This window comes from Artibeus jamaicensis, unplaced genomic scaffold (assembly GCF_021234435.1).
Source record: "Artibeus jamaicensis isolate MK-2021 breed Jamaican fruit bat unplaced genomic scaffold, CSHL_Jam_final scaffold_1689, whole genome shotgun sequence".
NCBI lineage: Eukaryota > Metazoa > Chordata > Mammalia > Chiroptera > Phyllostomidae > Artibeus > Artibeus jamaicensis.
The window spans coordinates 1,832,258-1,859,590 of record NW_026522029.1 but is presented as its reverse complement, the minus strand read 5'-3'; the positions used below and the strand labels follow the sequence as shown (position 1 = coordinate 1,859,590).

At 44.5% G+C, this 27,333-nt stretch overlaps 1 protein-coding gene across 1 annotated transcript in view; it reads right to left on the bottom strand.

Moving 5' to 3' along the window:
• The window catches only part of SPAG17 (sperm associated antigen 17), a 185,500-nt gene extending 160,648 nt beyond the window's left edge, over positions 1-24,852 (bottom strand). The window contains exons 1-3 of the mRNA XM_053656086.1: positions 24,741-24,852; positions 690-830; positions 16-99 (exon numbers count right to left, since the gene is read on the bottom strand). Of these exons, the coding sequence (XP_053512061.1) occupies positions 16-99; positions 690-830; positions 24,741-24,827 (312 nt within the window). The 5' untranslated portion in view covers positions 24,828-24,852. The remainder of the gene's footprint in view (positions 1-15; positions 100-689; positions 831-24,740) is intronic.
• Between the last annotated feature and the right edge of the window lie 2,481 nt (positions 24,853-27,333).

Sequence of the window (27,333 nt, the reverse complement as noted above, 5' to 3'; positions counted from 1 at the left end):
AAGACGTTCACTTACCTCGTGATATAAGGGAGCGCTGCTGCCCAAGGGGCTCTTGCCCTTTTTAGAGGTGGTTCCATAGAGAGCGTTTGCTTCATCAATCTGTAAGAAAAGTACATTGATCTCTAAGGAGAAAGAAAGGCGTATCTAGAGAATACTTAGGTACATGCAACTTTAAAACACCCAGGTGACTACAGGGGCTCTGGAACCCAGCAAGGAAGCGCTAGACATGGACAGGGTGAAATGTCCCCAGTCGCCATGGTCAGCGCCCCTCCCCCGACACTGCGTGAGCAGGTGCCAGCAGACAGGACCCAGCTGGGTCACTGGCCTCTCTCTGACCTCTGACAGCTACGGTTCTCTGCAGACTTACTTCCTCTTTCTAGTCAGGCTTCCCTGGAACATCAAATAGTTCCATCTTTTATTTTGTCGAATCTCTCATGAAATAACTCCCCAGGGAGCCTGGCATGGCTTCAGAAATTTTGCTTGAGCAAATGAATGTTGAATGAGCAACATTCGAGGACAAAATATAATTATTTCAGATTAAACGATTCAAATTAGTCTAGCTAAGTGTTGAAAAGAATCCACCAAAATGTATCAAGTACCCCAAGAATATGACAGTTTTATATATTATTTCATCTTATTATTTTAAGAAAAGAATCTTCAAGGGGCTTGGGAGTGGGACGGACAGGTACCTGGCAGAGAACGTCCTTCCATGATATCAGACTGAAGAGCTTCCGCTGCGGGGCCTGGACCGCGAGGGTGAGGGCTCGAATGACAAGATCGTCCTCAACCTGGTTTCCAACAACAAAAGCGATGGAGCCCTTCCAGTCGTTCTGTTACAAAACCATAAGGAATTACACTCCTAATACTCCTGGCTAGGTCACAGTGTGTCAAAAGCTTTTGCTGAAAAATAGGTTAATTTTCCCCGTAAACCTTGCCTGAAAAATAGTTGATCCTATGCGGGTTCCTGATTCACGTAGCCGCTAGGCGGCAGTATTGTGCCAAATTTCATGCAGCTTGACCAAAAAGCTATTTTCTTGAGAAAGTAGGCCTTTCATTTATAATGAAGGCAATTTTTAAAAATGACACCCTTTCACTAGAATGCTGTCCAAGAATAATCTGGTGTAGAAAATCAATAGTTCATTCATATGTTACAAGATATACATTAAGATATAATCACAAAAGCAGAAATCTTTGTTTCGTTCCCTGATACACCCCAAGAGTCTAAATAGTGCTAGGAACATAGTAGGAGCTCAAGAAAAAATTGTTACATGTTAGGTAATGCTGACTGGTTGCCAAATGGGATTTTATAGTAAGTAAACAATACAGTCCTTGAACTTTTTGTAGAGCACAGAACTACTAAAATACATCTTTCCCTCCTAATGCAACAAAAGAATGTCGTTGTTAATTCACCAATGAGTTCTTTCCACTCCCAAGACACAGGCTAAAATATGAAATTGGGACATGAAATTTTGCATCAAATAATTAGAAGAAATGTTACTAAAGATAATACTCTTATTTAGTGATCCCTTTCCCTCTATTATAATTGTAATTTCTGCCGGGAAGGAGCAACTCTGGAGGAGAGAATGGGATTTACTGGATTACCTACCATAGATCCAACCTGCAAAACTGGTCTAGGACTTTTAACACCCCCCCCCCCCCCAGTATGTGGGGAGATGGGCGGAGCAGACAAGATACAGACATTAGAAAGAAGAGGCAGAAAGGAGAGGGAGGGCACTCTAGCCAAGGGAGCGATCTGGGCCTCAGTTTCCCCATTTATAACATAAGGGGATTGAACAGGGCAAACTGTTTCCCTCCAGCTTCACTCTAGAGATTTGATTCAAAGACAGTATAACACCCCCTTGGTGGATTCCAAAACAACGTCTAAGATGATTTGACAAGATTTTACGCAAATTTTAATGAGATCCATAATTTGATGAGGTTCTCTCTGGCTTCCATCTGCTTCATTATCAGAGTAACGATAGAACTGAGGTGTGGATGAGGAAAGGTCTTAGCGCCCATGCTTCCTCACCGTCGTCCACCACGTAGTCATGGTCACCAAATGTCTGACTTCTCTCCACGGAAACTCCCTAACAACTAGCAAAACCCACCAATTTTCAATGCTACCACCAAAATAAAAACCGCACCTAAAATCAGAAAACTGTATACTTTACTGACCAAGAGCGAACGCGAGGCTGCACTTGTTTGTGGGTGTGGCCGTTTCCCTCTGTCAGGGTGAGGTTAAAACCTGTTGTGTTTTTACTGCTGCTGCTGTTGTTTGCAAATTCACCCTAGGAAGACTGAGCATCTGCGTTTTGAATATTTGGATTCTGAAAAGCAGGTGTGATATGTATACAGTATGCTTTAGAAAATTCCATTATCATAGTGAACTCCCCTGCACTGGAAGCTTGCCTCTCGTCTGCCCCAGAGCCACAGACACAGGCAGCCAGCATCATCGTGGAAGGAGGAAGATCTCACTCGCTCTCACAGTGAAGTGCGCGTACTTTCTGGACAGGCAGACCCTCGACGCCCCAGTCAGTCATGCTTCCCAACACTGAAGATTTTAATGAGCACGACTCTCTCTAACCCCGCTCCCTGCTGCAAATTCCTTGCCAACATGTGAAAGTTCATGGTGGCCCGAAAGGGCTGCCTCTCTGCTCTTTTGAAGACAATTCAGGAAAAGGGCACTGTGGTCCAGCTAACCATCAGTGCCTGGTGTCCAAGGCAGGTGTTGACTATTTCAGACCAGAAAGAAAAGGAAAAGAGGAGGAAGGAATTAACAATTATTGAAAAATGCCATGTGCCAGGCATATGTTATCTCATTAAATCCCCAAGTAATCTCTTTAAATAGGTGCATTAATACTTTATAGATGGAAAAACAGAGACCCTACGAAGTTAAAAATCTTGTTAAAAGTCATTTTGGCAAAAAACCGCATGGAGACCACATACTGGCTTGCAATTTTGTGATCATTTCAGAACAATTTTGAGAGCAAGCCTTTGGGGTCAGAATGCCTTCCTGTAATCCTTAAATTGCATCTAATGCCTACTTCAGCCACAGTAAACGTAACAGATGAAGATTTATATCACATACTGAAGTGTATAAAGCCTTCAAAAGCAGATTATGTATTAAATCCTTAAAACACCCTAAGATTGCTTTTTCATAAATGATAGTTTTACAAAGACCCAGAGAGGTTAAGGGAATTTCCCAAGGTTCCTTCTCTCAAAGCCCGGTCGTCTTGTTACTTTGCCTGAGAACGCTTGTTAACACACGACCTGGACCTCCGACACATGGCGGTCACCGCGAGGCACGCCTCCTGGGCTAGAGCAGGTCTCCCCGTGTTCAGGTTCTGCGCTTTGCCTGAGCCCTGCTGGGGAGCTAGAGTCCATCTGTCCATTGGAAGGGATATGAAGACGTCCGCTGAGGCTCAGTTGCCCATCAGCGCTCTCTAGCCCATCAAACTCCGGTTGCAGAAATCAGATTTATTTGACCCCTGGAGGACTCTGTTGGAGTGCTGAGTTAGGGTCTCACCGCCTGGCCGAATGGACTGACCGGACAGAACAATGCAAACCACGGCCCGCGGAGAAGGGCGCACTCATGGCCCAGCTGCACTAGGGGGCAGCGCGACGCCAGGAAACGCGGGCAGCTCGCTCAGGAAGAGCCAGCGCGTAGTCAGTTTCCTGTGTCTGATGAAATGACGCCCTGCAAATGTAATTTCTGACTCTTTCGCTCAGTAGTTTAGGATAAACATAGAGTCCAAATCTCTACTAACTGGCAGCAGTTTCAGAAATAAAAAAATCTTTGGGGAAAAAAAATCAAACACGAAGTAGATTTGGGCAAAAGACTATTAAAAATACCCTTTCGCTCATACTCTGCGGACACACAGTTGAAGCCCTAAAATTTGAGTTCGCCGGGCAGCGAGAGAAATTCAGTTTGGGGAAAACAAAGGTTGACCGTGGAGGAGAAATGGAGGCAGGGTGTGGACAACGGGATTCATGACAGGCCTGAACCCTGCAGGGCTCCTGCCGGTGGGCAAATTTGCTGAAGACAGTTCAAAAAGTTTGGGCGTAATTAGTAGCATAAGCCCAGAGAAAGAAAACATTAATCACTGGAGGGAAACTGCACTGGTGTGTGCAAGGGTGAAGGAAGAGGGTTTCGGTCTGGCACACCCCACACACCTCAGGAAGAACACCGGCCTCCAAGGTGCCCCGGCATCTGCTGCGCACCGTTGCTGCCGCGTCTTGCCCTCCAGTCGTTATCGATAAAGTCATTCAAAGGACGGAATGAAGTCATGTATGGACACAATCCATTACCTTTTATTTACTTTACCAGTCTCACCTAATTTGAAGCCTGACAGGAGGGCGCCTGAAGCCAAACACTCACATACCAGTCTCCTAAGGCAAGAAAGTGCTCGTGGAAATGCAGAGAACCCGGCCGTCTCACCTGAGCCCGTCCCGGCCACAGCCACAGGCCAGGTTTATCCCCTTTTTTCATACATTGCAAATTCTCCAAATTTCATTTCGGCATTCCTATTTTCTAATACAATTACAGAGACCCTGTCAAAAACAACTGACAAGCAGCTCTGGGTGACAGGACTGAGGCAGCTTCCTTCCTGTAGCTCCAGCACCAGCTGGTGCGAGGAAGGCGATGGTAGGACAGGTGCTCGCCCCTCTGCCTCAGCCTCGGCCTGGGGGGGCCGGAGATGAGAGTCCCACAGTGGTCTGCTCGGGACTGACCCCGGCCTGATGAGCTGACCCACAGTGGCCAGCACCTCTCTTTGGAGAAAGAAGATGTGTTAAAACCCCAAGTAAAATCAATGCAGTGAAGAAGTCCTGTTTCGTTACGAGTCATCTAACTCTGCACAGACAGGCAAGCCTGTCCTTTTTGTGGATGCTCTGCTGAAAGGATGTGCTTTGCGTTGAGTAGCTTTGCTGACAGGCAGACAGAGATTTGTGAACATCTTCTCCTACGTGATTTTTTTCTTGAAAAGGAGTCTTGGATCTCCATCGGAAAAGGGGTGTCAGCGTGGGCTGTTGGCCAGCAGAAGATGCATTTTTATGATACAGAACTGGCTGCTGCTATAATTGTATTTGTTAAAAAGGAATTCTAACTGTAAAATAAATTGGAAATAGAGGTTTAAAAATGAGTTCACGTTGTTTTGTGATAAACAAGACCAAATGACCAGGATACGGCACTATTTAATTCCTTTTACTGTCTTTACTAAACAAGTTCTTACTATAGATTCTCCTCTAATTATAGATTCATCACAATTCATTGTAAAGACTACACCTTACACCCTGCTGACCCCTGGGGAGATGTATCCAAGACCCCTGGGGGTCTGAAACTGAGCACGGTACCACACCCTGTATGTAGCACGTTTCTCTCTGTGCACACACCCATGGTAAAGTTTAATGTGTAAATCGGGCACAGAAGACATTACCAATGACAATAATAAAACAGGACAGTGTAATACTACACTACAATAAAGGTTATGGGAATGGCTTTGGGGCCGTTATTAAACAAAATAAGGGGGACTGACCACAGCACTGGGATCCCGGACGTCAGTCTGAACCCAGACGCGCCCCCTCAATCCGCTCACGGGCAGGTGGTGCGTCCAGCACGGACGCACTGGCCAAGGGAGGCCTCCGTCCCAGGCAGGGCAGCGTGGGGGCCACACGGGGTTTCACGGCGCCACTCGGAATGACGCGCAGTTTAAAACGAAGGGATTGTTTCTTTCTGGAATGGTCCATTTCCTGTTTTGGGACCACAGATGCCGCTGGATGACGAAACCACAGAAAACAGAAGTGCCCGTGAGGGAGGGACTGCTGCGGCCTGACGTGTTACCGTCGTTCTGCGGTGAATACTGAACACTCAGGAACCGGCACATTTTCTGAACTAAATTGTAAGCTCTTTAGGTCAGAAATTATGTCTGATGTGCTTTTGCACCTCACGGTGCCCATCGGGGCTCTACACTAAGTATCTCTTGGTTGGTATCTGAAAGCAACAGAGCGTAAGCCTGGACATGAGGGTTCTGACCCTGGGAATAGTCAAAGCTAGAACGTAGCATGTCAGCCAACCACGCAGGGTGTGCAGGCCACAGCCCTGAAGTGCCTCAGGAGGAAGACAGACTGTATCTGACCTGATGTGTTCAAACCAGGCGTCAGGAACTAGGCCCTGCACGTGGCCTCTGCTAGGTTTCCCGGGAGTGACTCGGGCAAGTTAACCAGGTGCTAGGGGAAGGCAGCAGATCACAGTGGAAAAGCCAAGGACACACAGACACACTTGCATGGCCTAGAAAACCACTCCTCTGGTCGCTTTCCTTCTTCCTTTTTCTCCCCTCCCCCATCAAACAGAGACCCTGGTGGCCTCCTCCCTCTTCCCTTCCCCCTATGGCCTGGCCTGCAGGCTGCAAATTCTATGATTCCTTTCTCTTTCAAGGTGCTTTTGAAACTCTTATGAGCTCGATTTGATGGTGGAAGAATATCCGGGCAGTGTGGGAAAGGAGACAGAGTGAAGCCACACCAAAAATCAGTGGTGGAGGTCTTGGGTCTGGGACAGGTCCAGGGGCTGAACTCACCATGGTGGGAGTATTTAAACTCCCAAATCAGAGCTTTCCCCTAGAGAGAACAGGCTGTTACGCATTCGCCCCCACGCTGCAGCCCCCGTTCCGGGAAGGCCTGTGTGTCCGAGACGGCCGGGCCTGTCTCTGAGAAGATACTGAGGACGGAGCAGATGCCCTCCACCGACGGCACCCCACCCCCAGGCCACCTGCAGCAGCGTGCTGTTTCCGGGTGTGACCCAGCCTGAAGCACTGTCCTTCGGAATGGGCTCCATGAAAAGCAGGCGACAAGGCAGAAGAGAGGCTCTGCGGGAGGGGCGGGGCCCATTCACCGCAGGGCTCTCCTTTCCCACACAGAGTCAGCACTGTGGCCACAGGGGACAAGGCACCCTCATAATCTGGTGACTCTTTGGAAAAGCACAGGTTGCTAAGGCAGAGTGACTGAGAGTCTGGGTTTAAGAGACAGACTGCCTGGATTTGATTCTTATTGCACTAGCTGTGTGTCCTGGGGCAAGTTACTTAACTTCTCTGTTCTTTGTGTACAAGTGAGGAGAATGACAGTACCTAGCTCTTGTGACTGTTATGCGAAATGAATAAGAAAGCCTTTCTGAGCACAACAGCTAGCAATCATCACAGCCATTGTCATGGATCTCACTGGGGAGGGGAGCCCTGCTCTTGTCAGTCCCAACAGGGTTGTTTCATGCAGCTAGGTCAAGTGTGGAGAGCTTTTATGGGTGAATCGAGAAAACTTTCAAATAGAATATCAACAGTTGCATCATGAAAAAGCAAATATTACTTTGAATGACAGTCAATTTGTAAACTAATTTTCTCTCTGATAATGATAAACTTGTTAACTGATATATTCCTAAAATATTTTAGGCGTTTGGAAGAGAGGGCAGAGATCACAACGAGCACAGGATGTTTCGGATTCTACAGGTGCCGAATGTGCAGAGCTCTGAGAGAGGACGTGGAGTGTGGCGGGAGGGACGTTGACGTCATGTTGCCCCTGGTGCAGGTCTGTCACAGACCCCCACCTATGACGCTGTGGAGGGGCGGCTGTTAGAGGCGGAGGAGAAGTGCAGGGCTGAGCGAGGGACAGGACCTCTGAGGCTGCCCCACGGAGCACTGGGCACCAGACTGACTTCCATTAGAAATGGGGACCTGTTTGCTTGGCTTCACAGTAAAGGAGGTGGATCAGGTATTTGTAATTTGGGTTGTGAGTGTCAATCTGGTTAATTTGATAGATCGAGATCTAAAACACACATGTGGGGGGAAGGCTAGTTAGTTCTTAAAAACAAAAGCAGAGTGACTGAAGTGCACTTCTGACAGAGACCCTCTAGTGCACCCCGCCCCCTGGCCTGCTGCTTGCCGTGCCCCCCAGGACGACGCCCCACGGGACTTTCCAGAACCCACCATCCCCTTCTCCGGGGCCGAATAAAGTTTACCATCATCCCCTCCTATTCAGCCCAGAGCCTTAGTAGTTGATTTTGGTAACTGGACAAATATACACCAAAGTGTTAATAAAGTTAAAGAGTAAAAACTTTTAAAAGTATTTTTCCCTTCAAGCTATCGAACTCAAAGGGACGCTCTGTTGGGCAGTGGGCTAGGCCGGTGGAGAAGACCCCCCCGAGTCAGACCACCTAGACAAGTTCCGACTTCCCCCGTGTGCCTGGCATATCATAGCATTCAATGTATGTCTTTTGACCTTAGCAACCAAAACTACACAATATAGATAATTTTTACACACGCTTAGTACAGGTATGCAAACTAGGTATGTGGCATTTTGTCAGCTGCACTCAGGACTTTGGAAGGAACCACGGCTCGGAGTCGGCGAGCGTCTGAATTGAAGAAGGAGGGTGTGCTCTAATGCACAGGCAGCTCTGCGGAGTCCGACGGTCGCCGGCGAGGACGCAGCAGGCTGGAAGCATCTTCACTGTGCATGCGCACACTCCCTGGCTGGCTTTCCTCGTCTTCATAAATATAAAATGTGATCGCTAATTAAAATGATTGGAGTTCAGGTGTAAAGATGAAGAACTCTGAAGAGATGTCAAATTCTGCCTCTGTAATTTCTTATCCAATAAACTTGGAGCTATCATTGTGACTTAGTTTTCTTGTTTATAAAAGTGGATGTAGCCCTGGCTGGTGTAGCTCAGTGGATTGAGTGTGGGCCTGAGAATCAAAAGACCGAGGTTCAATTCCCAGTCAGGGCACATGCCTGGGTTGCAGGCCAGTTCCTAGCAGGAGCCAGTTCCCAACAGGGGACACACGAGAAGCAACCATACATTGATGTTTCTCTCCCTCTCTCCTTGCCTTCCCTTCTAAAGATAAATAAATGAATAAAATTATTTAAAAAATATAGTATATGTATAAAAAAAGTGGATGTAATAATACAACCTTCCAATGGTGTTTGTAGGGTTCTAATGAACCCTGTAATTAATCTATATTTAGATTCATTTTATAAATTGAAAGCCCCATACAGAGACTTCCAGTCAAGATGGCGGCATAGGTAAACACGACTCACGACTCGCCCCCCTGCAAAACCACGTCAAAATTACAACTAACATATAGAACAGCCATCGATGGATCGTGCTTCACAGCTTCCTAAATTCTATCGAATAAGCAACAGCCAGCCTCGTCGAGCCTTCATCTCCTGTACCTCTTGCTAAGTGGCCCCAGAGCCAGCACTAGCAGCACTCGGCCTAGATTCACAGCTTGGCCTTGCCTGGGAATCTCCAAGCGCAGCACAAGTAGTAGCCATCCAGGCTGCTTTATAGCTCATGCAGGGTGGCCCCGGGCAGAACACAGGTGGGGGCTGACCTTGACCTGCACCACCTGGGAAACCCCAGAACCTGTGCACCCAGTGGACAGCTATAGACCATGTTGGAGCACCACCACCCTGCATTTACACAACTGATCCTCCACGGAGGATGGAAGTCCTCACAGCCAGTTCTTGCAGCTGACTGGCCTGGGTAAATCCCTCCCATTGACCTGCTGACAGCAATCAAGGCTCTACTACAAGAGGAGGGTATACTCAGTCCACACGAAGGGCACACCTGACTTATGCAGCTTGGGTGATAGGGGAGGCTGTGCTACTGGAACCTATAGGACACCAACTACATAGGCCACACTACCAAGACAGGGAGTCACAGCACCTCTACCTAATGCATAGAAACAAACACAGGGAGGCTGCCAAAGTGAGGAGACAAATGACGCAGCCCAAGAACAGATCAAACCTCCAGAAAAAGAACCAAATGAAAGGGAGATAAATAATCTATCACATGCAGAGTTCAAAACACTGGTTATAAGGATGCTCAAGGAAGTTAGTGAGGACCTCAATAGCATAAAAAAGATCCAGCCAGCAATGAGCTTCCCAGACAAAAAAAAACTAACTAAAGGAATTCATCATCACCCAACCATTATTAATGAAATGTTAAAGGGACTTAATTAAGGAAAAGAAGGTCAAAATTATGAACAATAAAATGGCAGTAAATACACATCTATCAGCACGTGAATCTAAAAAACAAACTAAGAAAACAAGAAGAACAGAGACAAAGTTATGGATATGGAGAGTGTTTTGATGGTTGCCAGATGAGGGGGAGTGTACGGGAAGGGGTGAAGAGGTAAGGGGATTAAGAACTGCAAATAGGTAGTTACAGAATAGCCACGGGGATGTAAACTACAGTACAGGAAATGGAGTAGCCAACGAAGTTAGACACCTGATTCCTGGACATGAACAATGGTGGGGGGACTGCCTGAGGGAGTGGGGCATGGTGGGTGGAGGGGGGCACAGGGGAAAAACCCAGGACAACTGTAATAACATAATCAATAAAATATAATTAAAAATAAAAAGTTCAAGTTAAAAAAGTTAAAGCTCCATACAAAGATAAAGTGTTAATATATGCAAAAATATTCTAATTTTCCTTAGAATGTGCTGTGGAGGGGGTCAAAAGAGCTGATGACTTCTTTAGTTTTGAATTTGGATATGTCCCGAGGATCTTCTTTGGACAGGTTAACCCCTGAGCTTAGGCTGTTCATTTTTCTTTTCCTTTTCCAGAGTCCTTGGCCCATCCCACCAAACCAGCACATGCACCTAATTCAGTTTCGCTCCATGCATCAGAGAGTTTTAAGACAGCTATTAAAACACCACATGGAAAAGCTTTGTAGGGAATTCTACTCCACAGAGTAACCACAGAATCCACGACACACCTTAACTATCTCCCCACCCCCAAGAGCTGGCTAAAATTACGGGCTCCATTATGTTAGTACAATCCAACCAGTTTTATTGCTTGGAGCAAAATCTGAGGTCCAGAATGAACTTCAGAACATAAAAAGTAAGGCAAACCTCAAAAGGAAACAAGCTTCTTTGGGTTTTCAAACAAATATTACATATCAGAGGCATTCTTCGAACAGAGGAGACCAGGCCAAGCCACGTGGAGTCCTGCTAATTGCTCCACGAATGTCAAATTGGAATCAGGGACTCGCCCGAAAGCAAGATCTCTTTTCATCATCAGATATTAAAGGCTACAACCTTTCATCAACTCCTTTCTCAAACATGAGACCCTCTTGTGCCTTCCTCCAGTTCTTCCAAGTCCTGAGTTACTATCTTTAACACGAAAATTAAGACCTATTTTCAAGACTCTATATTATCTCACTAGCTGCTCTACCGTAGACCTTTTTTCTACCTTCCTTTCTCTAGTTTAAATGTCATTTACCCACTAAGTATTGTGGTGTGGTCCATGAATTTGTGCAGCCTGGCACTAGACCTACCCAGGAGAAACACAATAATCAACCAGAACTCTTTCTAATGAGCCATCCATCCTCATAGCTGCTGCTTGGTTAATTATGTGTCATGGACAATTTGGTTTCTTGCAATGAACACAAGTATCCTCACTGGCCGTGTGTTTGCTACCAAACAACTGGTAGAATTTCATTTCTGCGTCTGTGATGACAGAGTGCAGAATATGCAAGGATTCTTCTGACAGCCACAAGTATACAGGACTGTCCCGATCACAAGTACTCTCTTACTTCCTGCAAAATGCAATAACATGTCCAAGAAATGTCAATATTTTGGTAACCAAATCACACCCCTATACTGTCCCTATTACCTGGACGCAGGACAAACGTCTTTGTCTGACAGCCTCATCTGACTTTTAGGTCTAAGATGATGGTCTCTAAGTCGTGACGTGGGAATGAATGGGTGTCCAAGGATGATCGGGCAGTGTCGGCTCACCTAGAGCCCCAAGTTTGGATCATGTCAGTAGGGAGTAGGGGGTCCTATCCAAACACTCCCTGGGGTGCCCCCAAAAAACTTTGAGAGTGGACACAGAGCAGGCAATGTGAAGGGAAACCTATACCTCCGGTTCAACAAAAAAGGGGGCATTTTAACTCAACAAGCATTTATTAAACTACTGCGATTAAAGGTCTATTTGGCAACAAATGGTAAAGAATACACAAAAATGACTAAGAGTGTTTGAAAGTAAACAAACTTACTTTAAATTAAAAGAAGGTGAAGAGATTAGCCAAAGAAGTATACACACAGCCCATGGACACAGATAATAGTGCAGTGAAGCTGGGCAAAGGGGAGAAAAACGGGGGACATCTGGGATAGTGTCAATGATAAAAAAAAAAGTATCAGTTGCTCTGACTGGCCCTTCGGGGAGTTAGGATGCAGTGCTCTCCAGAGCTGCTCCTGTGCGGCCATCCTGACCCTTCCAGATGCTCAGCACCCAGGGTCGTTTCAGGGAGGCAAGAGGCCTGCCTCTGAGAGAGGAAGTCGGGATGAGGCCCTGAGATCCACAAGTGAAGGTAAAACGTGCAGATCCATAGCAGCCAACCCCAGCAGGAGAGCAGATCAGAGTGTAGGTGGGTGGCTGGGGCAGATCCTGAGGTCCTTCTGAGGGTGCTCGTACTTTTCGTCAGCTTTTCCTCTGAACTGTCTCTGTCTTAGGGGAGGATTTCTCAGGAGGCAGAGGTAAGGTGAGATGGAGGAGAGCCAGGAGGGACGGTGTCACTGTAGCCAGGGGAGGAGTGGCATATGTCGTCAAAAGGAGTTTGAAGGTCACCAGTGACCTCAGCAAGAGCAGGTCCTTTTGTGGGAAGCTGCTTCCTGCTCATGCCGTCACTCCTGCACACCCTCACAGCCCACATGTCCCCTTCACAGAGGGGCCCTCATGTCAGAACCATGTGACAGAATATTCCAAGTTCATGGTCATGATAAATTTCAAGCCCTAGATCTGGTTATGGCTATTAATTTTCTCCAACTACACAGTGCATGGAGTCTATTCATTGGTTACATCAGGGCAGTAATTCAGTACAATTATCCTTCTCCTATTGATTCCTGAATACAGTCCTTACAATAGCTCTTTCAATGGTGCAATGGAGAGAGCCCTGAATTTAGTATCAGAAAACCTCATTATTAGTCCTGACTCCGACCACACAATCTTGGGAACACACTCAAGTATTCAGAATCTGGACCTTAGCAAATAATGCTTACAGCAGAGAGTCATTCATTCATTCAAACCAGTATTTACTGAGGCATGACTATGTTCCAAACATTGAAATGAGCTCAGAAATAGAATACATAGGCATGAGGCATAATTACTATCTTTAAACAGCACCAACTTGCAGAATCCACAAATAAAAGTGAAAACATTATAGGTGAAAATATTTCAAAGCTACAAAGCCCTGTACATAGTATCTGTTTCTATTTCTATATTGTTTGCTCTAATTTATTCACTAATAATTAATGTTTACTACGTGGCTACCTATGTTGTATGTGTTACACTAGAAATGGAGAATACAACGATGAACAAGAGCAATGAAAGGACATGAGCTAAATCTGCATACCTCACCGTGGGTAGACTTCAAACACTAAATCTGAATGAAAACAGACAAGTTGCAGAATTGTAAGTGTGATCATGGCACCTTTGTGTGCACTTTGGAAATCACACAGTAAGCAATGCATTATTCGCGAACGTAGATGAACAGATACTGGGTTGGCCAAAAATTGCATTTGGTGTTTCCCTTAAGAAGGCTCTGGTAGCTCTTGGTTGTCTTTAACTTCATTTGAAACAATTTTGTTAGACTGTATTGTGACAGCTGTCGTACCAGCGTGCATTTTTTAAAAACCTCATCAAAATTGGTGAATTTTTGTGTAGCCATTTTAATACTGAAGATGGAAGAAAATACACAACATTTTTGGTGTACTCTGCCTTATTATTTCAAGAAAAGTAAAAACGCAACTGAAGCACCAAAAAAAGATGTACAGAGAAGGTCCTGCAACTGATGAACATGGCAAAAGTGGTTTGCAAACTTTCATGCTAGAGATTTCTCGCTGGACCATGCTCCATGGTCCAGTAGACCAGTTGAAGTCAACAGCAATCAAACTGAAACATTAATTCAGAACAATAAATGTTACACCATGTGGGAGATAGCCAGTACTCTCAAAATATCCAAATCAATAAAATTATTGGTGAAAATGAAAAAAAAATGTGTCTTACATTGTACGGAAAAAGCCACGTGGATTTTTTGACCAACCCAGTACACAGAGCTGAGAGAACATGTATGAAACTCATGATAGCGTTTGCTTCTGGGAAGGGAGAGAAATAAATGGAGCACAGAATGGGAGTGACAAAAAATGTTCTTCAAGTTTTTATGGTGTTTATATATATTTTTAAATGAGCAATAGTTAAATTTTTATGAAAAAAAATGTCAAGTTTTCACAAATGTACTTGTTATATTATCCCCTGTGCTTTTCTGCATTGAAACGAGTATTGGAAAGAAGTCTGCTCTGAAAAGACCCACGGTCTGGGCGGGGAAAGGGAGGTATGAGTGGTCATAATGTGAGGTGACAGGCATTTGACTAGCCCACGTCTCTCCCTGTGTCTCAGGAGAAGTCTCACGGGCAGATGCCACTTGAATCACGGTGGAGGAGTCCTCTGCCTGTGTCTCCTCCTCATCTGCTTTCTGTCTGCGCAGTGGCTTCACTGCCACCTCAGAAGAGCAAGACTTTCTCGCTTAGGTTTCCTCCCCCTTTCACACTTCTGCCTCCATACGTTCTTCACCAGTCCTAATAACTTGCTCCTTTGTCTCGGGCTGAGGAAGAGATTCCAATTCCTCCCCCTTTGGACTAGAAAAAATGACCCACTCTCCTCTGACCTCTTTCACCACTTCGTTCCTTCGGTGCCCCCGTCCCTCCTGCTCCAGTTTTCAGTTCCCTCCTCCCCCCCACCCTCCGCCTGTTGCACATACACAGCTGCCATCACTGAGTCCCGGGCTCCCCCTAACTGTTTCCCACCCTGGATGAAGGTAAAATTAGAAGGCTGTTGGCATTAGAAATTATGGGATGTGAAAAAAAAAAAAACTAAATTAGAGAGATAGAAGTAATAGGAATCCCTGGTAAATTTGGTAATAGAAGAGAAGTTTTGAGGATGAGTTCTAGCTTCACTGAACAGGGTAGTACTGTTTTGGCCATGCTGAGGTAGAAAAACGTGTAACAACCTTACGATATATAAAAGAGTAATTATTATTATTATTATTATTATTATTATTATTATTATAAATCTTTGTATCAGCCTAAATAGTGTCCCGCATTCTCTCATATGCTTTAGTTGATTTTCATACCATTCCAAAAATGTAATCATAATGCCGATTAGTGATTCTAACCCCTGAGAGTTCCTCCTTGGTGAGTGCCCACCAGTCCTCCCTCCAGCAGTGTTACCTGAGCCCCTCTGTATGCCAGGTGCTGGCGACAGACCCATGAGCCAGGCAAGTCCCTGCCCACCCGGAGCTTCCCCCACGTGGAAGGATACAGGCAATAATGAGATACATGTAAAGTAGAAGGCCAGGCACCGAATCAGGGTAAGTGCACGGAGGGTGATGGTGTAGTTTAAATAGAGTGGTCAGGGAAGGAGATATTTGGAAAGGATCATATAGGAAGGGGGGAACAACGACCTTGGGGAGGGTCATTCTGGATGGAGGGCACAGCAAGAACAAAGGCTCTAAGGTGGCAATGCGCTTTCTGATAGATCTGAAGACCAGCAAAAAGGCCAGCGTGGTTACGAGGGACTGAGTGAAAGGGTGAGCCCTGGGACATACGAGATGAACACACAGGGCCTGAAAAGCCCTAAAGGCCCAGAGACCATGGCGACCGTTCGGAGTTTACTCTGAGTTGTGGGCATTAAAAGAACCACTCTGGCTGCTGCACAGTGACCGGACACTAGGCAGCAAGAGTGGGAGAAAGAGACTCAGTTCTGAAGCTCTTGAGATACTGGCAGTTTAGGCAAGAGGTGGTGGTGGCCTGGACTAGGGTGTAGCCATGGGGGTGGTGCCAAGAAGCACAGACTTTAGATGGAACCACCAAGATTAACTGAAACTTGATAATGGGGTGCAGAAAAGGAGGAAACACAGCGAGGGCAATGTTGCTGGTCCCAGTGACTTGCTGGGTGATTGGCGACACCATTCAACGAGAAGGTGAAGACTTGGCGAAGAGCAGGTGTGAAGGCAAGAAGCCAGGGCTTGGGTGTGGAGGCGCGAAGCCCGTGTTAGATGCCTTAAATCCTCTCAACAACCTTCTAAATACAGGTCCAGGAGGTGTGACCACTATGCCTTTTTTCTGGATGCAAAAACTAAGGCTTTGGGATTTTCTTCAATTTAAGACCCAAGGATAAATGGGGTGGGACTAAGTCTGGAGCTCAGGAGAGCAAACAGGCCAGGAGAAACTGGGAGGGTAAAAGGCGGTCAGTGCATTTAATCCATCAGGCCACTGCGTGCGTATCACTATTAGGTGTTCTGACCAGGAGGGAGAGGGTTAACAATATCAGACTTTTGCTTCCCTCTAGGAATTTGTAGAGATATAGTAGATAATACGGCAATTGTTGGACCAAAGCTCAAACGAGGATGGGGTCAAAGAGAACAATCGCTGAAGTAGTTTAGGAAGGAGACAAGTCAGGGAGGGTCAGAATGGTGTCACCTGAGCTCCTTTTTTTGGAAGATACAGGGGAGGATTTTAATGAGGAGTCAGGTGGAGGCTGGAAGAGCTTCAGGCCAGGAAATGGCGTGGGTACCATCAGTGTGTGTTTGGGGGCACCACAGAGACTACTCAATTGGAGCAGACTGAGATAAAGATGGATGGGTTGAAAAAGGCCCAATTAGGCAGGGCCATGGAAACAAAGCAGAATGTCTTGGACTTTGTCTTTTGAGCAGCTGGGAGCCAGTGACGGCTTCTGGAGCTGGAGCTGAACATGCACAACACTCATCATTTCTTACCTAACATTTTCCTCGGACGTTGCCAAACTTATATTGGCAACGCTCACATTTTACTTACATTTAATATGTTTCATTTTCAATAAAAATGATCACATATAACATCTAGGTAGATATTTTGACATACTAATTCGGTTTGGTTCCAAACTCATTCAAATAATGCACTTTTGTCCAAAAAGAGAAATTATAATGTGAGGTTATGAAAAGTCCATTTCCCTCTTAACATTCTTCCTAGCAACTCAGTTGTTTTCATTGGCTTTTATTAAAACAACCTTTGTGTGAACTGGCAATTTGTTTTGTAAATATCAATGAAAGCATATTTCAGAAAATACAGTAATAAAAACCAACCCAATTTCAGAAATACGCTCGCTGCCAGACATCAGTCTTCAGCTCATATTATAAGTATTTCCAGTAAGTCTTAAATACACATTAACATGAGAAATAGCTTACTGTTTAAGATCAAAAAAGTTGAAAAATCCTTCACTGCCTCTCAAAAATTGTTCAAGGGCTCTGTCCAATAAAATGTATTTCCCTTTTTGATAAACTACATTTATAATGGTTCAAGCACTTCGATTCAATTCAACATTTGCCCCATAAAGACCTACTTAGACTCAGTTTATCATCATCCTAGTATCTATATATTTTATAACTTTATTTATTTAAGGAGTTTGGGATATTAACATTTCAGCAATACCTATCTTGAACCCTTATCCAATTTCCAAACCTTCATAAGAATTATAGGCTTTGTTCAAGAATGCCAAGGAAACTCTCTTTCAAATGTGCACAACTCAGCCATTGTCACTAAGCTGCTTTTAATAACAGAAAAATATTATTCCTTAACTGAAGTATAGGAAGGAGAAACTAAGTCTTTTAAAGAACTCTCACTGGCCTTCCTGGCAGATGAACCGTCTGAGACATGAAATGGTGTCTGCACAGCTCCGTCAGGGCACGGTCACCATCCTATGTATCTGCTGTGAGGAGCTTTGAGTCTTCACAGCAAGCCTTTGAGGGGCTATCCTGTACTGTGATAGTATATCTCCATCTGACGGGGGAGAACAAGGCTCAGAGAAGGTAGGAAAGGAGCTCCAGGCCTCGATACTCAGTTCTGAACCTGACTTTAGCAGACAGCTCTGCCAGGTCCCAGCTGCTCAGGGCCGCCTTCCTGTGTCTGTGCTCCAGTGAGGCAACTGCCTATGGCAATGCAATCTGATGCCTGGATAGGGCCAGACTAAAGAAGGTGAAGCAGCCAGATGATTGCAGTTTGAGACTACAGATGGTCCCTGAGACTTTGTGAGCTGGGAGTAAGCATGGTGTGAGCGGTATTTCAGAAAGATTAGCTGGCCATTGCTTTGACACACAGGAGTGGATGATGCTATAGTGAGTATAGTTACGGCAGCCATGTAAAATTTCAGGGATCAAAAAATGGAGGCCTGGGCTAGAATGCAGGCAAGGCCTGGGAACAGAGAAGAGACAGAAATGAGAAAACAATAAAGGAAAAGTTCCAGAGGACTTCGGGGCCACCTGAATGATTCACAGGTGACCCCTGACTCATAGATGAGCTTCCGTGACTGTCCACTGCCATGGACATCCGGAAGCCGGAAGGCAGAGGTAGTCTGAGACTTTGGTGAGCCCGGTTTTGGCAGGTGCGACCAGAACATGAAGCAACGCTCTCCAGTAGTGGAAGTCACTTTTTTTGGAGATAGGAAAAATTTCTTTTCCTAATCAGGATACTCAAACATATTTGAAAAGTGGATGGCTTTGTGAACAAATATCACCCCAATAAATTCGATTAAAATCAAATATTTCTGTTTGTCTTGCTTAAGTGATTTCAGAAAGAAGCCAAACAGTTGAATATAAAGAGAAAATGCTATGGCCTGTCTCGCTCCTAAATACTGTCTATGAGCGCCAGAGGATGACAGGCACAAGGGTCAAGTCTAGTTTCAGGTAAGATAAGCACAGTTCCATATTTATTTATGGGTTTTAAACAACACTTTGATCTCCCATTTTAGTACTAATCAGCCCATACCAGTGTGGCTCAGTTGGCTGGGCAGTGTCCAGGGGCGGGAGGTCGCTGGTTGGATTCCTGGTCAGGGCACATGCCCAGGTTGTGGGTTGGTCCCTGAGTAGGGTACATTTGGATGGGGTGCATTGGAGAGGGAAGCAATTGATGTTTCTCTCAAATCGATGTCTCTCTCCCTCTCTTTCCTCCTCCTTTCCTATCTCTCTAAGAAATAAATAAGTATTTTTTTAAAAAGTACTAATTAAACAGCTTTTCTATAGACATTCCTTAAATAACTTGTTCTACTCTAATAATACCTATTGAATAACACTGTTTTGGGGATTGGTATAAGATCAGATATATAAAATTTTGTTTCATTGCAAGATTTATAAAAAATGGTATCACTGCCATATCATAACTTAATGATTTTGTTAAAGGAGGAAGAAGGGACCAAGTGAGAAAAATCTATGATTTTCGCCAAAATCACTCCATGTCTTTGGGCCAGACCTTGAAACGCTTGGATCCTCAGTCCCACAAAAGGGACAGGCTGGACCGACGCCCTGCGAATCTGCACCACCAAGTCGTGTAAAGGCCTTGCTGGGTTCAGCATCAATTCGTGTCTTTGATGCAAATATTATTATTATTATTTTTGAAAAAGAGGAAACACATTGAGAATAAAAATAAAGAAATTAGAAGACCTCATGGGTCTCAGTAAAGACCTTACATAATAGATTTCCTTCATCTATTATAGTTTGGTGTATAATATTTAAAATGTGTAGATATTTATGTTAAAGAGGATTTGAAGGCTGAATCAAGAAGTAAAGAGTGTCCAGCCCCTTAGGGACCTGAAATCATCACCACAAATTGAAATTAGTGCATCGGAATAGTGAGACTGGCGAAGTTAAAGGGTGTGTGGATTGTCGTAAACTCTTTTTCCTGTTTCTGCTTAATGTTTTCTGTGGTGGGTCACAGTAAGGGAAGGGAATAATTGCTAGGCCAGAGAGAGGTTGGTCTCACAGGTCATGGCTGCCTTTCTGCTACAAATGATGATAAGACTTTAAACTACAAACAAATGAAAAGAAATAACCATTCTCAGATAATCTTAAATTATGAAAGCATTCGACATTTAAAATTAGCAAAATCCCCAACCCAACTCAACCTGTGTTATACCTAAATCAACCAAAACAAACTTTGGGGTACGCTGGAATTCTGAAGAAGACATTTGAGGACAAAAGCCAGTGATATCGTAAAGAAAAAAAAAAAAGGATTTGTATCTGTCTTCCGAACATGCTCCGTGCTGCTATCACGGCTGTCACTTAATGTAGATAATGAAGTCCCCCTCGCCCGTGATGACACCCAAGTTCTAGCCATAGCACAAGAGTCCAATACAAACGTATAGCTCAGTTATTCTGAAGCCATGTGACGTTATTCAGAGATAGGCCTGGGGCCGTCTGTAAGCTCCTAAAAAGAATAGCTATGCTGTTTGAATAATTCTAGAAAAAAAATTTAAATTGTCACAAACAAAGCTTCTACTAATCTCCCCTGTCCCAGCATTACCTGTCATACAATAGTCCTGGAAGAAATGGAACATCAGAGTTGACTACAAAATCTCTGAGACGACAGTGACACCAGCAGGATGCCAGACTGGGAAGCTCTAGGCCTTCTGTCCCCCATGGAAACATTAGAAAAACCACAGACTGACTAAAACAACTCTGCAGGACCTTTGAAAGCAGTCAGTGCTCTGAAGCAACCAAGACAAGGCCCAGTCAAGAAAAAGCCACACTTGATATGGCAGACAAATTTGTGACAATTTTAATGTCTTTCCCCCCACCTTTTCTCTCTGCAATGGAGAAAGGAGTCTTTTCAACAGTGAGTGCTATCCACAGTTGGGGGAAAGTGGATATCCACATGCAAAAAATAAAGTCGAAGCCTCGCCTCACCTCATGTACAATAAATAACTCAAAATGGACCAAAGATCTAAATGTAAGGCATAAAACTATAAAACTCTTAGAAGAGAACACAGGAGAAAAGCTTAATGATACCGGGCTTGGCAATGACACCAACCGCACAAGGCAACAAAAGAAAAATTAGATAAATTAAACTAAAAATGTATACATGCAAGGACTGTCAATGGAATAAAAAGGAAATAACCTATGGAACAGGAGAAAATATTTTCAGATCATATATCTGATAAGCAAGTAACTTCCAGAATATATAAAGAACTCCTATATATTCGACAATAAAGAAACAAAAATTCTTTGATTTAAAAAGGGCCAAAAAACATATACAAATGGCCCAGAAATATATCAAAAGATATTTATCACTAATAATGAAAGAGTGCAAATCAAAAGCATAATTAAACACCACTTCACACTCATTAGGATGGCTGTTATGTATATATAATATAGTATGTAAAAAACCCAGAATATTAAAAATGTTGGTAAGGATATAAAGAAATTGGAACATTTGTGCATTGCTGGTCAAAATATAAAACGGTATAGCTACTGTGAAAAACGGCACAGCAGTTCCTCAAAAAATTAAACACAGAATTACCATATGATCCAGCAGTTCTACTTCTGGATATATACTCATGAAACCGAAAGCGGGGACTCAAACAGATTTTTTGTGCCCTCGTGGTAACAGCAGCGTGACTGTGAATCGTGCTGGAGAAAAGTGCCGACCGGGAAGCTTCGGTCCCTCGGCTCTCCACGGAAACAGTGGGAAAACACAGACACCAAGGGCTGGAAGCAATCCGTGTGTCCATCGATGGATGACATATGAATGAATAAATTGTGGCCTATATATAAGATGGAATATTATTCAGCATTAAAAACAAAAAAAAATTCTAATATATACTTAAACACGACTGAACTTTCAGGACATCATGCTGAATGAAACACGCCAGTCGCAGGAAGACAAACACGGTATGGCTACATTTACTCTATTCCTACGCCAGCTGCTGGGGCTGAGGGGAGGGCGGTTCGGGGGATTATTTAATGGGAACAGCTGAAGTCAAGGTGGATGGGTTCTAGAGATGGTGATGGTCACTCACAATATGAATGTACTTAATGCCACTGAATAGTCTGCTTGAAAATCTTTTAAATGGTAAATATTATTTTATGTATATTTCACCACTACAAAAACCTCTTAGACATAAATGTCTCCACCTCTTCCCCCCCATGTGGCCAAAAGAGGAGATCTTGAAAGTTGCATTCAAAGATTTTAATTTATATGATACCTAAGCATCTTTAACTGCCTAATGCTGCTAGAGATCAGAAATAGAATGTTCATGTCACACTCAAACCCACACTAAGATCTATTTTGATAATCTTATTGCCAAAGTGCAGAAATATTTTCTTTTCACCTAATTGGAAGTGTGATATTTCACATATATTAATCAGCTAAATCTCTGGCCCACTTACATGCAAAGCGAAGTGAGTAAGGACCACTCACTGACAGAGTTCAGGAGCACTGCACACCGAGAAGCATTCTAACCTACATTTTTCTCTCTCTCACTTTAAGTGCCAGATTTGTTTAAGGAACATATTAGTCTCCTTACCTGAAATAATCATCCCCTTCACTCTACCTGCTCAAATTCCTCCCATTCTTTAGGACCTGGCTAAAGGCGGTTATTTTACAACGCATTTCCTGACTCTCCCAGCCGCCATTAATCTTCCTGACCCTTAGTCTCCAACCATTTAGTGCTTAGTAACAGACTGCCTTGTATTATTGGCTATCACTTAACGTTTTAGAACCAACTAAAATACACTAAAAATGACAATTATTCCAGTCTGGAAGGACAGCCCAAAATAGTAACACAAGGTAAATTCACTAAAACCAAATTGTGAACTTGCTGATTTTCTGTCAAGACCAGTGCAGCTCGATAGGAACGTGAGTTCAAAATGACTATTGATTTGAATTACTTGACCAGTGAATTCTAAAAACTGGCTTATGGAGGTCTGGGAGGTAGGAACCCCCTACCTCTTCCGACCCCCCAACACACACACACACACTCAGTAGCGCACATGTACTGGAGCGCAATTTACACTTGAGTAGCAACTGTTATGAAAAGAAAGTTTTGGGGAACTGAAGCAGTAATACTGTTTTGAGCACCCACTATGTGCAAAGCACTTTGCTAAGCCCTGTGGGTAAGGAATTCTCACAGCTACAGTCATCTTTAACCCCAGTTCAGAGTGTATTGCTTTGGTGGTTGGCGCATGCCTCTGGGCACTGGCCAGCTGGGTTCATCCGGGAATTTTCCTTTTGGGTCAGACATGGAACCAAGATGAGAAAAAAAATACGAGCTGAAGTGGAGGGCAGTTGTCAGCCCCCTGTAGTGCAAACCCACATATCCCAACAAACTGAAGAGTTCACTCTTTGTAGTTAAAACTGCATCTTATTTGAGTTCAAATTCTTTCTGTTAATATATAAGATTTATTGAAATTATATTGTTTGAGCAGGAGCAAGAAAGCTGAATATTATTTCAGGTTTTCGAGCCATAAGGAAAAATAGTGCCTTTAGGTTTTCCATTCAACTCGGAAAATTATAGCTTCACATTTGCAACACTGAAGCTAATGCGGTGTCAGCACCTCCAAACTCCGCCGTTCAGCAGCTTATAACTCAAGCAGAAATGTCCGCTCCAAGCCCAAACTTGGCCTATACGATCTCAAAGAAAAATGGGGAAAAGTTATTTTGGCTAGTGCTGACTTATAACAGCAAAGTAGAGTCCTTTCACAGAGTATTTTGGAAAACATCTTTGAGAATTTGAGACTGTAAAGGGGAATTACTGAGTTGACACCCTTCATTCCTGAAGTTAGAGAAATAACTAACAATTACATGATGTCATGTCAGCATCAGCAGTTATCTTGACCACTTTCATCAGGTGGAACTACATATCAGACAGAATTACTGTTCGAAGAGAATAAAACAATTACAGTGGAAAAGAGGGACAAATAGGTAGAAATTTCTCGTAAGAGCCGTCAGCAGTCAATAAGTTCATAATTTGGTTTTGCAGGCAGACACCGAATAAAAAATATTTTTTCCAGTTGGAAAAAAAAATTGTTGCAATGGCAGGCTGGACTCCCAAAACCAACCTTCCTCCTTCCAAACGCTGTCCCGGACTTAGAAACAATTCAGTGTTGAATTGGATTCCCAGAGGCAGGTGACAAGAGCTAGTGGGTTGCCCAGCTCACTGGAGGGGTGGGGGGGGGGGGCTGGTCAGTTCTGGGACGCAGTCACGTGGTGGGTGGGTTATAGATTTTCTGGTCCCTGTGGCATCCATGAGTCTAGCAGCTAACCCCTGATCACTCCGATCTTCTACATCAAAACTCTGACCTCGTGGTATCAGGGCGTTGCACGAGAAAGTCCTTGTTTCTTATTTGCAGAAGGCTCATTTGCATAAGGCAGCCACACCTGTTTTCACCCAGCATTTATTAAAACCTTAATAAACCAGGCTACAGGTGACTTGACAGGATCTATGTTCTCCAGGAGATATCAGGAGGAAGTGAACGGTTCATAAAGACAACTCCAGGACAACTGTGGAGTGCCCCCTGCTCGACTTCATTGACCGACCCTGAAGAGTCAGCGAGCGACAGCTCCTCTCTTCCCCAACACACGCCGCCGTTTGAAACCGTTTGAAACCGTTTGAAACCGTTTGAAACCGTTTGAAATCATACTGACTCCCCTGGCGGCCTCCTTCGTTTTTCCTTAAGGCTCAACACTGTCAAGCACTCGCTGCGAAGGGGACTCTGCGTCGTTTTGAGAGCTAAACGACCAGGCCAGGGGAGAGGCATAAAGGATGGGATTTCGGAGGGGTCAGCGGCGGCTTCTGGGAAGGGAGGGCAAGCCTGGCGGCAGGGCCTGGGGAGTCTGACCGGGACCGGCCATTGCCCTGGGGCAGAGGACTTACAGGGCTCCAAGCTCACCTGATTGAAAGGTGCAGCGATGAGCGATGGTTCCCATGGCTTAGAATTGGTGCTCGTGGTCCCAACTTTCTCTTTCTTGGGTGCCATGAAAAGGACAGAAGTTTGGCCTCTAAATTGGGATCAGGCCGGGACTAAGCGTCCCCGCTGCCATAGTGACCGAAGCCACGCCCAGTTCCTGAGCGAATTGGGCTCCCCTCCCCCAAGGCAGTTCAGACTCTTCCGGCCAACCGCTTCTGTCGCCATAGCAACCAAATTTCCCAGCCGCAGGATAATTCCATGCTGGCACCCCCAGCCCTCAGATTAAATCTCAGGGTTTTGCAGCAGGAAAACTGGGCCAGTGGGCTGGAGGATATGTGTTGGTCAGAGTGCGTTTCTTTACTCACTTGGACCCTCTGCCTTCTCTGGTCCGAGGCATCGTCTAGAAACTCAAGACCCCTGGAATCCTGTCCACGACCTCTCCATCCAGTCCTGGGAAACCTAGAATCGGGAACTGACCCGTCAGGAGGCAGCCCACGCCATTTCCTTATCTGCTCTCCTCTGCCCACAGTGCTTCCTTTAATGAAGCCACATTTGCCTCCCCAACCTCCAGCCTCTGCTTTAGTCTAGGTTCTTTCTCCCAGGGTCCAATCACTCCCCTATGAGATCTTTATGTAACTGCAGAGGAAGCTAGTGTCTTTCTAAATCTTCTACTCTGTCTAATCAGACCCAGTTCTTTGAACTGCCCTGTAGTACTGGTCAGCGGAGACTTCCTTTTCCCACCAGGTACTCCCAAATATCAAATACCCTGGACAGTCCCCAAAAGAATGATAGTAATAATAATGATTCTAGTCAGGACAGCTCTCGTTTCTTGAGCACCGGTTATATTCCGCACAACACAGTTTCATCGTTTCATTCTTACAACAACCTTATTCCAAGCCCCACAGGGTATGACTGATGGCGCCCGGATTAGAATCCAGTTATTATCCGAGTCTCAAACCCAGGGTGCTGAACCTCTACACCACCCCCTATCTCTGTTTCGGGCCTTCCAAAATAACAGGATGTCCCCTCTGGGGCAATGAGACACATTTGAGAAGACAATTTCTCATGCTTGGTGAAGCCAGAGGGAGGGTCTCAGGTAGAGGTTTTCCTGAGGGTCCTCACAGCAAAGACTGCCACCAACTCACTATCATAGAATTTTCTCCCAAATTTTGTTCTTCACTAAACTTTTCTTTGTAAGACAAAAATTGTCTTTGGATTGTGGCTTGCATACAAAGATTATTATGGATAAAAATAAGTAATCAGTGATTACATCTCTCTGAATGTTGACCATAATTATTCTCATAGGTTTAAACTGTTTGGGAAAGAAGTCCTGCATTTTTATTACAAAGGCAGTAAAAAAATTTGTTGGCCTTCCAGTTATGTTTTATAAAAAAATTTAACTGGATATTTATGTACTGATATGTCATACTATGTTACTAATTTTCTTCTTGAATGCAAATGTATATTTCAAAATAAACATATTATGTAGAGTCAGTTCAGCCAAATCACTAGCAGATGATTAATAAAATAGGTTGTAATAAGAAAGAGAAACAAAGAAAAAAATTAGAATAAAGAGAAAAAGGAAAATTAAGTGTTATTTTATTTTTAAAATATTTTATTTATTTATTTTTAGGGAGAGGGGAAGGGAAGGAGAGAGAGTGGGAGAGAAACATCAGTGTGTAGTTGCCTCTCATGCGTCCCCAACGGGGGGACCTGGCCCACAACCCAGACATGTGCCCTGACTGGGAATTGAACCTTCGACCCTTTGCTTCACAGGCCTGTGCTTAATCCACTGAGCTACACCAGCCAGGGCAAGTGTTAGTTTAAATAGTAGAGAAAGTGGCACTAGTTACATCTTACGAGTGACGGCTGTCCAACCCCAATTTTGGTAGCAATAAAATGTGACACTGTGGCAAGAGCTAACTAGCTGTTTCATAATAATCATTTGATTTTCTTTCCTCCTACGATGAGAGTCAGACACTTTTCAACCTTCCGTATCCTTACCTGTGAACACATGACTGGGTTCTAGCTGGTGGGACAGAGCAGCAATCCGGCCACAACCAAAGCTGGCCTATGACAACACCTCCCGGGCCCTGTCCATGCCCTTCCCTGTCTGCCAGGACTCGGGGACCCTGAAAGCCTGAGTCCCTGACTGATTTCCCTGGCGCAGGGAGCCCTTTCTGCCAGGCTGCATCCTGCTTTCTGCACCAAAGGCATTCACTTGGGGTTTTTACTTGGATGAGAAATAAACTTTTATTTTCTTAAATTGCTGAAACACTGAGATTTGTTATAGCAGCTAGTTACTCTATATGACCTAACATTTTTGATGGTTTTCATTTGAGAATCACCTTGATGTATCTCAGAAAACAGCCTCGTCACTTTCAAGAAGGGCTCAGTGCTGACTCTGGCCGTGACAGGCACACAGCTCTGATCCCTGCCCTTGGGGAGACAAGTGTCCAGTGCCACCCACCCAATCGTGACCTTCACCTGCCCTGCCACTCACTTATTCAGTACATTCTCTAAACTCTTTATCAAGGAAGTAAATATGTTATTTGAAGTAGTTTGCATAATAAAG